The following is a 13900-nucleotide window of genomic DNA, read 5'->3' on the forward strand; positions in this document are numbered from 1 at the left end:
AAAATTTCTGTGGAAATTTAATTGTGGAAGAATATTTTCTGCCCCCATTTTAACCAGGTAGGGGTCTGAAGATCCTTACCTATTTGAAAAATATTGCAAACCACCCAGGATCAGGAAGCTTCACACATTACTGAAGTGATAGGAGTTGCATTTTACTTTGTAAATGCTGTAAAAGCTTCAGGTGCATACAATGCAGCAGATAGGTGGGGGGCAAGAAAAACCTTGCATCTCTACCTCCTCAATTCTTATGTAGAGCATCTGGTGCCTGAAAAGGATTTGATGTTTGGAGCGTTCTGTGCCTGAGGAACCACTGTTGAGCCTGAATGTGCTGCTGATCTGCACGTTCATATTGTCTGCTGCTAACTTGATATTTTATCCCCCTTGATGCAGGAAAAGCCTGGACCTCATTGAGACCTTACTGCGTCTTTCAGAACTGGGTCAGTATGAGCAGGTCAAACAGCTCTTCAACTTCCCCATCAAGCACTGCCCGGACATGCTGGTACTGGCCTTACTGCAGATCAACCCAACCTGGCACACACTGCGCCATGAGCTCATTTCCACACTGATGCCAATTTTCCTGGGCAATCATCCGAATTCTGCCATTATCTTGCACTATGCATGGCACGGACAGGTAAGCTCCAATTGGGATTTTTGATGAATAGGTGCTTGCTTTTTTAAAAAAAAATGGAGTAATTGTAAATCATAATGAAATGCTAATCTTTAATTACATGCCTGCTAAATTCATTGACTGCATTGGTTGCAGAGCATCCCTTTTGACTACCGGAATTAAATGTACTAATTTTTTAAATGGTGTATTGTGTAGATAACCAAATGTTGCCAATACACCAGATTTAAACAGTTCATATCATTCTGCAGTGTTGGTGAGAAATGGGGTCTGATGCTATTCAGGGGGACTCTCAAATTTAACCTTGTTGCTGCAGTGAAATTGGAATGTAATGTCCTTGTTGCTAACGGTAAAAATTGTATCTTTCAGTTTTCACTTGGAGGCATGCATACATATCCCATAAGTGAGGTTTCTTTCACATTTTACAGGGTCAATCTCCCTCAATCCGACAGCTGATCATGCGCGCAATGGCAGAGTGGTACATACACGGTGAGCAGTATGACCAGGCCAAGCTCTCCCGCATTCTAGATGTAGCTCAAGACTTGAAGGTAAGAACTGTGCACAAGCTAGCTCCATGTTCATTAGTAGGCTTATTTAGTGTGTCCATACTAGGGCCCACGACCCATTTCCACCCCGTAAGTCTAGACAATTCAGATTTGTTCTTCTGTTTCTTGCTCGCTGGTTTGTTCTGTTTGAATTTTGTGGGGCAGGATGTTTGTGAAGGGCTGTTCTTAGTGTTGCTGTGTCATAGGTGGATAAATCCTGAATCAGAACACCAAGATCTTAGTTTCAGCATCTTGTGTATGCAAATTAATAGGTGAGATATATGCAAATTAATGGACATTAATTTGACATTTGTGACTCCCTAGACTTGAAGGTAGAGTGTGAAGAGTGCCAGTTCAAATAATCACAGGACAGAGTGGAGAACGCCAGTTCAAACTGTCACAGGATGGGAGAGTGTCAGTTCAAACTGCTTTATAATTTGTGGAGGGTCTGTAGCTGATCCCCGGTGGCGCTGGCACACATCCCTCGTGAGAGGGCGTCGGGGGATTCGTTAAGGGCCCCTGGCCGGTAAATGATGTCATAATCAAAGGTGGCGAGCTCGATCCGCCACCTAAGAATCTTATCATTTTTAATCTTCCCCCTCTTTATTATTGAACATAAACGCTACCGACCGCTGGTCGGTAAGTAGGGTGAAGCGTTTGCCGGCTAGGTAGTGGTGCCAGTGGCGCACTGCCTCCACGATGGCTTGGGCCTCCTTTTCTACGGAGGAGTGTCTGATCTCGGGCCCTTGGAGGGTCCTCGAGAAGAAAGCTACGGGCCGCCCCGCCTGGTTGAGGGTGGCCGCCAAGGCAAAGTCAGACGCATCACTTTCCACTTGAAAGGGAGTGTTCTCGTCCACTGCCTGTAGCGTGGCCCGCTCAATATCCTGCTTAATGCTTTTGAAGGCGGCATGGGCCTCAGAGAGCGGAAAAGAGGATGCTTTCAAGAGGGGGCGGGCTTTGTCGGAGTAGTTGGGGACCCATTGGGAATAATAAGAAAATAACCCCAGGCACCTTTTCAGGGCTTTGGGAGTGTTGGGCAGGGGCAGCTCCCGTAGGGGGCGCAATCGGTCGGGGTCTGGTCCGATTTCCCCATTCTCCACCACGCTGCCTAGTATGCAGAGGCGCGTGGTGTTGTAAACGCACTTGTCCTCGTTGTAGGTGAGGTTGAGTTTTTGTGCGGTTTTCAGGAACCTCTCGAGGTTCGAGTCGTGATCCTGCTGGTTGTGACCGCAGATGGTGACGTTGTCGAGGTAGGGGGAAGGTTACCTGTAAACATCTGACATGATTCTCTGACTATATAAGCTGTGTCTTTATGCATTTCTCCACTTCACCTGAAGAAGGAGCAGCGCTCCGAAAGCTTGTGATTTCAAATAAAGCTGTTGGACTATAACCTGGTGTTGTGTGACTTCTTACATTTGTCCACCCCAGTCCAACTCCGGCATCTCCACACCATTATAATTTATCATTTAATCATCTGCTTGTAATTTAATCCCTGTGTCCATACATGGCATATTTTGGCTGTCACTCCGGACCCGAGTTCCATCACTTCTATCTCTTCCTTTTTCCTCTTTCTTCATTTACCCTCCCTCAGCCTTCATGCCTCTTTTTCTTTCTCCGCCGTCATGTACTCTACCCTCACTAACCCCAGTTCTCCACAACTCATCATCCTTTTATTCTCCTGCTGCCGCTCAAGGCTTGACTCCCTCCTAAAAAAATTCCACAGGTTTCCTCTGCCTCTCTTGGCATCCTTCGAAAGGCCCACCGAGGCACTCATCACTGCCTCCTAGCTAGCAGCAACCCAAATTGCCCTATCTTGCCCTCCCTGCCCTAAGTGCCTGCTGCGAGCTAATCTCGCCAACCTCCTCCCTGTCCCTCCCTGCTCTGTCCCTCTGGACTCCGCCAGTAAATTAGGTATCGTCGCCCCTCTTCGCATTTCCCTTCAAAATGTACGTTCACCTGTAAATAAGGGTCTTGTCATGACCTTATTGTGGATGATCAAATTGACATTATGGCATTGACAGAGACATGGTTGAGGGTAATGACACCCTTCCCCTTAATGAAACTTCCCCACCTGGTTATACTTTCCACCATATTCCATGCCCAAACCGCTGTGGTGGTTGTAGCCCTTGTATCTAAATCACACCCTGGTCTATCTCCCTACTCCTCTGACAACTTCCCTTCCTTCGAACATCTCGCCTTGTTCCACCCCTCACGTCTCTCTTTTAAAGTCCTTATTCTGTACCGCCCAGTCAAATACCAAGCCAATTTTCTCTCATCGTCATCTGTGCTTTGCACCTGAGCGACTTCACATCCTTGGTGATTTCAACCTCCATCTTAACTCATCTTGCTCTCCCCGAGTTCCCTGCCCTCCTTTCCTCCCTTAATCTCTCCCTTCATGTCAACTCCCCCACCCATGTACATGGCTACCCCCTCGATCTTCTCTCACGTGGCCTCGCTATCCCCTCCGTAACCATCATCGATAAGGCAATCTCCGACCATTTCTTTATATCACTCTCCAGCCATATTCCCCATACCCCTCCTAAACCCACTTCTTTTCGTATCCGCCCCTGGAAAAAAAACTCCTGCACTTTCTAATTCCCAACTACCTGGCCTTTGGCCTACTATTCGTCATGACATCTCTGCAGCTACTGTCTTATAAATCACTCCCTCACCACCACCACCTTTGATGCCCTTGCACCCACTAAAATCATTACATTCTCTCACCCTAGTCGTTCCTCCTGGTATAACCCTCATCTCCGCTCCCTTAAGTCCAAGAGACGCAGACTTGAATGTTTTTGGCGAACAACTGGCCTAATCATCCACCACCAGATTTGGCTAGATCATATAAAGCACTACCGGGTCCTGCTCTCCATCACTAAAACTGCCCATTTATTCTAAGATCATCCAGGACGGCAAAAATAACACCAGGCTTCTCTTCTCTTCACCACTAATCGCCTTCTCAAACCACCCTTCCCTGCCTCCTCCTCCCTCACTTCCAACAATAAACGTGGAGAGGTCATGGACTACTTTGTTAAAAAGATCGACAACATCCGTTCAACTGCTGCTTTCAATTCCCTCCCTCCCCCTCGCCCATCGGACCATACTTCCTCTCCGTTTTCCCCCCTGCCCTAACCCTAAATTTGCAGGTTTTTCTAATTTCTCTCCTATTTCCCCCCTTGCCCTTGCAAAGTTCATCTGGTCAATGAGACCGACCTCCTGCTCTCTCAACCCCATTCCTACTAAATTGCTGGCAACCCAACTTTCCTTCCTGGCTCCCATGTTAGCGGATATTGTTAACGGTTCTCTCTCTTCCGGTATTGTCCCCCTTTCCTTCAATTCTGCCGTCGTCATCGTTCTCCTCAAAAAAAACAACCCTCGACCCCTCTGTCCTTCAACTACTGTCCCATCTCCAACCTCCCTTTCCTCTCAAGTTCATGAACATGTTGTCGCCTCCCAAATCCGTGCCCATCTTTCCCAGAACTCCTTGTTTGAATCCCTGCAATCAGGCTTCTGCCCGCCACAGTACTGAAACTCCTCTTACCAAGGTCACAAATGACATCCTAATTGACTGCAACAAAGGTAATCTATCCTTTCTTGTCCTTCTGGACCTGCCTGCAGCCTTTGACATGGTTGACCACAAAATTCTACTCCAACGCCTCTCCACCGTCGTCAAGCTGGAGGGGACTGCCCTCGCCTGGTTTAATTCCTATCTTTCCAACCGTAACCATAGAATCACCTGCAATGGCTTCTCTTCCCGATCCCTCACTGTCACGTCTGGTGTCCCCTGAGGATCTATCCTTGGCCCCCTCCTATTTCTCATTTACATGCTGCCCCTCGGTGACATCGTCTGGCAACACAAGTTTTCACATGTACGCTGATGATACCTAGCTCTACCTCTCCTCTGCCTCTCTCGAACCCTCCACCATCTCTATATTATCAGACTGCTTGTCTGACATTCAGCACTGGATGAGTAGAAATGTCTTCCAGTTAAATATCGGGAAGACCGTAGCAATTGTCTAAGGCTGACCAAGTCTGTTTGCAATCTTGGTGTCATATTTGATCATGAATTGAGCATCTTAACTGATATCCGTCCTATCACTAAGACTGTCTATTTCCACCATCGTAATATCACCTGTCTCCGCCCTTACCTCAATCACCTGTCTCTGCCCTTACCTCAACTTATCTGCTGCTGAAACCCTCAACCACGTCTTTATCACCTCTAGACTTGACTATTCCAATGCACTCCTGGCCAGCCTCCCTAGCTGTACCCTCCATAAACTTGGTCATCCAAAACTCTGCCACCCGAGTGCTAGCTCACACCAAGTCCTGCTCACTCATCTACCCTGTGCTTGCTGACCTACATTGGCTCCCAGTTAAGCAACGCCTCGATTTTAAAATTCTTATCCTTGTTTTCAAGTCCCTCCATGGCCTCGCCCCTCCTTATCTCTAATCTCCTCCAGCCCTATAATCCTCCTCGACCTCTGCGCTCCACCTATTCTGGACTTTTGAACATCCCTGATTTTAAATGCCCCACCATTGGCAGTCGTGCCTTCAGCTGCCTAGATCGTAAGTGCTGGAATTCCCTCCCTAAATCTCTCTGCACCTCTACTTCTGTTTCTTCCTTTAAGACATCCCTAAAAAGCCTACCCCTCTGACCAAGCTTTTGGTCATCTGCCCTAACATTTCCATATATGGCTGTGTCATTTTCTTTTTTGATAACACTCCTGTGAATCACCTTGGGATGTTTTATTACGTTAAAGGCACTATATAAATAAGTTGTTGTTGTAGGTACCTAAGTAACCAATAAAAATTAAATGCTTGGATGCTCGTGGTGTAATAGTATGTGCAGGAAATGCCACATTTCAGCCAATACATTCGAGTGAGAATCTTAATTCTTCATATTACTTCCACTTTGCGACTTGTAACTACTATTGCGCAGCTCAAATGATCTGTCCAATTCAATCCAACTTTGAAAGAAAACTCTTAATTATACAACTGGTTGTTCTGTTGCACATGGTAAGAAGTGTTCATGCAGCCATTGTGCCATTTCTAGTGACTTCTCGCAGACATTGACTCCGTGCCAAGCTACTGTTCCACAGGTTCCATTCACATTCCAGTACCTTGTCCTACTGACACTTATTCATGTGTGAGCATTCACTAACAATAGCAGGCACCTTGATAATGAAGGCCACCACAGCTGAGCCCGATCTTGTTAACCATCTGATGCCCTACACATGTACTTCCAGCAGGGGCTTCTACCAGGAGCTCTATAGTCACCCTGGCTGAGGGCAGCCAACTCAGCATAGACTGGCGCTTGAACAAGGGGCATTCTTGGTCTGCATGACTCAATTTCTCACTGGATAAACTTGCTGATTGATTGGGGGGGAGCCCCTACTACAGGAAACTTCGCGGCACCGACGGGACCGAGCTGCTGCCGATCTATCAAAACTTCCGGATAGACCAGCGCTAATGTTGAAGGATACGGAGGTTTTCATCTCCGTATCTGACAACAAACACTGTTGCTTAGCAACAGCTTGTAAACACTCGGCCCGTACCTTGGAAGCGTCTCTGAAGCTGTTGCTAAGCTACAGAGACGCTTTCCAGAGCCTGACTGTTTTTAAAAAAAAAAAAAAAAAAAAAAAAATGCTAGGAGAAGCAAAAAAAACCTAACCAAAACGGCTGCTGATTTCTGTCATTAGATCGAGGTTTCCAGACATACAACCTCCGGATAAACCAAAGTTTCCTGTATTACATTTCTAGTTGCAGCACTACTGGATAATTTGATGACTAACGAACTAATTTGAATTCTTCAGTGCAACACATAGTAGCTAGCAATTCAAAACTGCAATAATATTGGCAATGATTTGTATACAAAGAAATTAATAATTTGTATCAGTAATTTCTGAACTATTAACTTCCAAACTCCAGATTGAGATTAGGCAGTGCCAGTGAATGCAGTCTTGCAACTGGAGTTTCTCAACAGTAGATTGCTCCCTTTTTAAAAAAGGATTATTTTTTGCTGTTAGATGGGTGTAATGAAATCTGTTTGTCTTGCCTGTATTCGTTTTGCACTCATGTATATTACCCTCCCCCACACGGTGTATAGTTTCACTTCCTCTTTCCTGACTAACCTGGAAGGTTCCAGGTCTCAGGTCTTGGCTCTTGGCTCTGCCCCTGACTTCTCTTACTTAAAGATCCCAGGATCTGTATGACTCATTCCTGTGAGCCAGTCGGTGTGTTGAGATGTTAGCTCTGATCTTAGTGATTAAAAGCCAACTTGTTAAAGTCTATAACTTCTAGTTTTGTGGTTATTGAAGGCACATCAATGGGTAACTAATAATAATCAAAGCCCCTTTGAGGGAGAAAGTACAAATTGGAGGGAAATCCTGCAGTTGGCTCTGCTTGTCATTTCTGCTCACCTACAGTCGCTCAGTTGCATATAATTGGGACTGAGAAGACGACTTCTGTATGGTGCCCACTTTGTTCTAAGGGTGTTCTCTGGTTTGAAGGCAGTTCATGTGTAAGTAGTGCATATATGATATGCATTCAGTGAACAAGAATGAACATAAGAAATAAGTAGGAAACATAGAAGATAGGAGCAGGAGTCGGCCATTTGGCCCCTCGAGCCTGCTCCGCCATTCAATAAGATCATGGCTGATCATCTACCTCAACTCCACTTTCCTGCACTATCCCCATAATCCATTGGTTACATTAATATCCAAAAATCTATTGATATCTGTCTTGACTATACTGAAAGAATGAGCCTTCACAGTCCTCTAGGGTAGAGAATTCTAAAGATTCACCACCCTCTGAGTGAAGAAATTTCTCCTCATCTCCATCCTAAATGGCTGACCCCTGGTTCTAGACTCCCCAGCCAGGGGAAACATCCTCCCTGCATCTACCCTGTCAAGCTCTTAAGAATTTTGTATGTTTCAATGAGATCACTTTTCATTCTTCTAAACTCTAGAGAATGTAGGGCGCATCTACTCAATCTCTCCTCATAGGACAATCCCCCCATCCCGGGGACCAGTCTGGTGAACCTTCATTGCACTCCCTCTATGGCAAGTATATCCTTCCTTACGTAAGGAGACCAAAACACTACACAATACTCCAGGTGTGGTCTCACCAGGGCCCAATATAATTGCAGTAAGACGTCTTTACTCTTGTACTCGAATCCTCTTGTAATAAAGGCCAACATACCATTTGCTTTCCTAATTGCTTGCTGCACCTGCATGCTAATTTTCAGTGATTCGTGTACAAGGACACCCAGGTCCCTCTGAACACCAACATTTCCCAATCACTCACCATTTAAAAAATACTCTGCTTTTCTGTTTTTCCTACCAAAGTGGATAACTTTACAATTCTCCACATTATATTCCTTTTGTCATGTTCGTGTCCACTCACTTAGCCTGTCTCTATCCCCTTGAAGCCTCTTTGCATCCTCCTCACAACTTACATTCCCACCCAGCTTTGTATTATCAGCAAATTTGGATATATTACATTTGGTCTCCTCATCCAAATCGCTGATGCAGATTGTGAATAGCTGAGGCTCAAGCACCGATCCTTGCGGTACCCCACTAGTTATAGCCTGCCAACCTGAAAATGACCCGTTTATCCCTACGCTCTGTTTTCTGTCCATTAACCAATCCTCAATGATTGCTAGTATATTACCCCCAATTCCATGAGCCCTCATTTTGTTCAATAACCTCTTGTGTGGCACCTTATCGAATGCCTTCTGAAAATCCAAATACACCACATCCACTGGTTCCCCTGATCTATTCTGCTAGTTACAACCTCAAAAAACCCTAACAGATTTGTCAAACGTGTTTTCCCTTTCATAAATCCCCGTTGAGTCTGCCCAATCCTATTATTATTTTCTAAGTGCCCTGTTACCACATCCTTTAATGGATTCTAGCATTTTCCCTACTACTGATGTTAGGCTAACTGGTTTGCAGTTCCCCGTTTTCTCTCTTCCCTCCTTTCTTAAATAGTGGGGTTACATTTGCTTCCTTCCAATCTGCGGGAACCGTTCTAGAATCTATGGAATTTTGGAAGGTGACAACCAATGCATCCACTATCTCTATAGGCAACTCTTTCAAAACCCTAGGATGCAGGCCATCAGGTCCAGGGGATATATCGGCTTTCAGTCTCATTAATTTCTCCAGTACTATGTTTTTAACTAATACCTTGGTTCTCCACTATTTCCGGGAAGTTTTTTGCGTCTTCTTCCGTGAAGACAGACACAAAGTATTTGTTTAATTTCTCTGCCATTTCCTTATTCCCCATTATAATTTCTCCTGTCTTAGGCTATATGGGACCCACATTTACTTTTGCTAATCTTTTCCTTTTTACATACCTGTAGAAGCTTTTACAGTCTTTTTATGACTCTCGCTAGCTTACTCTCGTATTCTATTTTCCCTTTATCAATTTCTTGGTCCCCCTTCGCTGAATTCTAAAATCCTCCCAATCCTTAGACTCGCTACTCTTTATGGCAACATTATAAGCCTCTTTGATCTAATACTATCTCTAACTTCTCTTAGCCACGATTGAACCACTTTTCCTGTGGGGTTTTTGTCCCTTAAAGGGATGTATATTTGCTGTAAATTTAGTAGTATTTAAATGCTAGCCATTGCTTGTCTACCATCATACCTTTTAATGTAGTTTCCCAATCTACCATGGCCAATTCGCCCCTCATACCTGCGTAGTTTGCTTTTAGATTTAAGACCCTAGTTTTGGATTTAACTAAATCACTTTCAGACTCAATATAAAATTCTATTATGATCACTCTTCCCTAAAGGCCCCTTTACTACAAGGTTATTAATTAACCCTTTCTCATTGCACAATACTAGATCTAAAATAGCCTGTTCCCTAGTTGGTTCCTCAATATACTGATCTAGAAAACTATCTTGCATATATTCCATGAATTCGTCCTCCATACTATTACTGCAAATTTGGTTTGTCAAGTCTATATGTAGATTCAATGACCATGCTTGGGGCAGGTAAGCTTGATTTTAATAGGGGCTTTAGCTTGGGTGCAGTTGTAATCGAGCTAGCGCAGTTTCAGCATAATGTTGCATCTGCTGTTGTGAAGCAGTTAGAGATCCTATCCGAGGAATCAACCTGCTGGAGTTCCTTGCAATGAACCATTGGATGAATGTTCAAAGGATTACACAACTTTTTATATTTCCAAATGTATTTGAAGTTTTTTTCCTCCCCTTCACTACCATGCCCAGATTGTAATTTTTGAGTGTTGGCAGGAAACTACTTTGTTGCTACAGTCAAGCCAAATCTTGCACTTCCATCAGGAGTAGAGGGTGATCAGAAGAGAGAATTATGGTTGATGTCTTGTTTGGCCCTTCCTACCCCTATTCCAGTGTTGCTGAGGGCATTGAAGCAGCAGGCTGAGATTTACTAACTCATCATTGACTGAATTGAACCTGGAGCCTTGCTGGTCTGTTTGGATTAGCTACCCGCTGATGCATCAAGGAGCCTTTTCAAGACTTTTATAGTGAGGAAATATGCGTGCAGTAGTTTATGATGTGATTTGAACAAAACCAGAATGTAAATCCGAGAGTTGAAGAGTAGTCACCACCGTTTTACGCTACCATGTTAGAAACTATCATTTTAAGGGTGGAGTAATTTACAAAATCCCTGAATTTGGAGCCAAGTTATAAAGTGATTGTATGATTGCCTTTGTTTCCCCCTACAGGCCTTGTCTATGCTGCTAAATGGTAAACCGTTTGCCTTTGTTATTGACCTTGCTGCACTTGCATCTCGCCGAGAATACCTCAAACTTGATAAATGGTTAACTGATAAAATACGTGAGCATGGGGTAAGCTATCAGTGCTAAGCTTTATAATTGTAAATGCTGTAATGTGCATTTCAATGTGATGGGGTATGCTGTAAATTGGGAAATGTTTGCTATCATTAAATTGTACTTCATTTGCACTTAGAATTTATTGCAGATTTAAATTTACCATGAAAGTGCCTCAACAAAACAATTTTACGTGAACTTGCCGATAACCTCAGGCTGTATAAAATTTTCTGTAGTCTAATTTCCTGATGTACAGTAACTGATGCAGTGGACAAGTTGTCTTGCAGCCTGATATTTTACATCGAAAATCATGCTCCATTCCAGAAACAAAATTACAATCGGGATATAGATCTACTTTTGTAGAGTGCCGAGGACTTTGCATCAAACACAGGCCCTTATTGGGTATGCAGTGTGAAGATGAGTGGGATATAACTTTCAAGCTATGACCCACTGGTGGGCTGCTCTGATAACAAGTGGAATTATGTGGTCAGCACCATGAGGGAATGGAAGTTGTATTTCCAGACCTTTATTGAGTACTTGGTTAACACTGTTTGATGTAAGAAAACTACTAGGCACTTGGTCTAAGAGTTAAACAAAGCTTTAATCAACTGTTTTACAATATGGAGGTCTAGTTGTGTCCTTCACTAGCTCCTGTTAAGAATGTCCTGCGCAAGCTGGGCCCATGCCTGAGTATTTATACTCTGCCTGGACAGCACCACCCGTAGGCCGCTCAGCATTATTTCATAAGTCTTTCTTTCATGAATGACTGATTCATGTCACTGTTTATTTAACTTTTATGCTTTTAATGGAACACTGCATTTGGAATTTAATATGGGTTTATTGTTTCCTGTATTCTTTCGCAGATTGGTTCTAGTATGGCTTGAGGCGGTGAAAGTACTAATTAGGCAGTTTGTGTTTAGAATATTTATTTGTACTATGACACAAAAAATAGGTCCAGCAATGTGAATGGGATATCATCTCTGGAAAAGAAAAATATCCAGTCTTTCACATGATACAAGCACTCTTCTGAATCAGCATTATTCTGTACTTGTTTTTTGTTGGGTTAACAGGGATGCATCCAAGATTTGAACAGTATTTACAGACTTTTAATACATGTTGTTCCATGGGCAATTCTGAATTTCTTATGTCAGCAGAAATGATTGCTCCCAGGTTTTTGCCAATACTGCTCTTAATCCAGGTACCAGTTTGAGCCAAGAACTCCATATTGAGTCCTTTAACCTGCCACTTTCCATCTCTCCTAGTTGCAATGGCATAGGAGAGGTGTCACTCTGGGCTCTTCTATATAGTTGGTAGCTGGATTAAAAACAGCATTGGCGAAGACTTGGGAGAAGTATTTCTGCTTATCCACTTTGATCAGACGGCACATAGACAACCTTCACCAATATATGGGTGTAACCACATGTCAGAATTACTGATGGAAGCACATGCATTAAAACTGTTAACTGCACTTCATAGTAATTCAGTATATTTGAAACTCTTTGGAATGTTTGAGTGTCATGATAAGGCGTTCTATAAATGCTCGGAAAGTGTGGGGTGGCGGGGAGGAATCGGAAATTAAGATATTAATAATTTTGCATTGAGCCTGGTCGTGTGAAGTCATTTTTACTGGCTGAAGTAAAATTATTGTTAAAAAGTGAGGCCTCCATTGTTTTGTCTCCCTAACCCGATTATGCCTCTTGGAATAGGACGATAACCTCCAACTGTGTTTATTTTGACAGGAATCATTTATCCAGGCATGTGTGACGTTCCTAAAGAGACGGTGTCCTTCCATTATGGGTGGACTGGCCCCTGAAAAGGAACAGCCCAAGAGTGCTCAGCTGCCTCCAGAAACACTGGCTACCATGTTGGCTTGTCTACAGGCCTGTGCAGGGTAAGAACAGCACCTTGTAAATAAGTCTTTTTAATTGTTTTCATTTTTTGTGAAAATTTGAGTGGCACTTGCTGGTGTAAATTATTTGTGAGCCAGTGATACGTTATGATTGAAAGGAAATCCATACCCATGATGGTTGGCTGCCTTTCCAGCAAACCTCAACAAGTAGGAATGTAGGTTATGTTTTGTTGTGCAGTGCTGCCCTCTAGGAGCTATTTTGGCAACAAGGGAAGAGAATGCTGTAACACAAGGATGCACCTTTATAGTTTGACGCCATTAAGTTGTTGTGAACTTGCTGTTTGTACTTTCATTTCCGAATTCTTTGTTTTACAGTAGCTGTAATATAGAACAGTGGATAATACTAAGCTTGAGCACCGCAGCAAAAAAAAACCAATGGTGGCCATTCCAGCGCACTACTTAAGTCTTCATTAGGCTGACTTGTGTTATCTGTATTGGGTTTAATGTGCTTCAGAAATAAGTTTGCGGAAGGGATGCATTTAACATCTCCAAGGGTCAGGGAGTCACCAGGCTCTTCCTTCTAAAAGACCCATAGAAAAATAGGAACTGGAGTCGACCATTCAACCCCTCAAACCTGTTGCGGCATTCTGGCTGATCTGTACCTCAACTTCATTGATCCATTGCCCTTGATACCCTTACCCAACAAAAATCTATATCGGTCTTGAAAATTACAATTGACACAGCATCCAGAGCCTTTTGGGGCAGAGAATTCCAGATTTCCACTACCCTTTGTGTGGAAAAAGTGTTGCCTGATTTCATTCCTGAATGACTTGGCTCTAATTTTAAGGTTATGCCCCCTTTTTCTTGATTCCTCTCCAGAACATACGAGCATAGGAAATTGACAGACCAGAAAAGAGCTGCTGGTCCAGCAAGCCTGCCCCACACCATGATGGCTGGAGCACCACAGCTAACTACTACTTCCTTCCCTCATGCCCACCTCCGCAGCCATGTAATCTTCTGGGAGACTCAAAAAACCCTGGGCCAATAAGGGAAAAAAATACTCAATT

The 13900-nt window shown here is 43.7% G+C and overlaps 1 protein-coding gene across 13 annotated transcripts in view; it reads left to right on the forward strand.

The window, feature by feature from the left end:
* Positions 1 to 13900, forward strand: part of cnot1 (CCR4-NOT transcription complex, subunit 1) — a 239717-nt gene that overhangs the window by 100405 nt on the left and 125412 nt on the right. For all 13 annotated transcript variants that reach the window (XM_085990940.1, XM_085990937.1, XM_085990939.1 and 10 more), the window contains 4 exons: positions 391 to 631; positions 1054 to 1173; positions 10880 to 11002; positions 12724 to 12875. In XM_085990940.1, the coding sequence (XP_085847066.1) occupies positions 391 to 631; positions 1054 to 1173; positions 10880 to 11002; positions 12724 to 12875 (636 nt within the window). The remainder of the gene's footprint in view (positions 1 to 390; positions 632 to 1053; positions 1174 to 10879; positions 11003 to 12723; positions 12876 to 13900) is intronic.

This window comes from Somniosus microcephalus, chromosome 6 (assembly GCF_052327205.1).
Source record: "Somniosus microcephalus isolate GS21.2 chromosome 6, FLI_Smic_1.0, whole genome shotgun sequence".
In the NCBI taxonomy this organism is placed as follows: domain Eukaryota; kingdom Metazoa; phylum Chordata; class Chondrichthyes; order Squaliformes; family Somniosidae; genus Somniosus; species Somniosus microcephalus.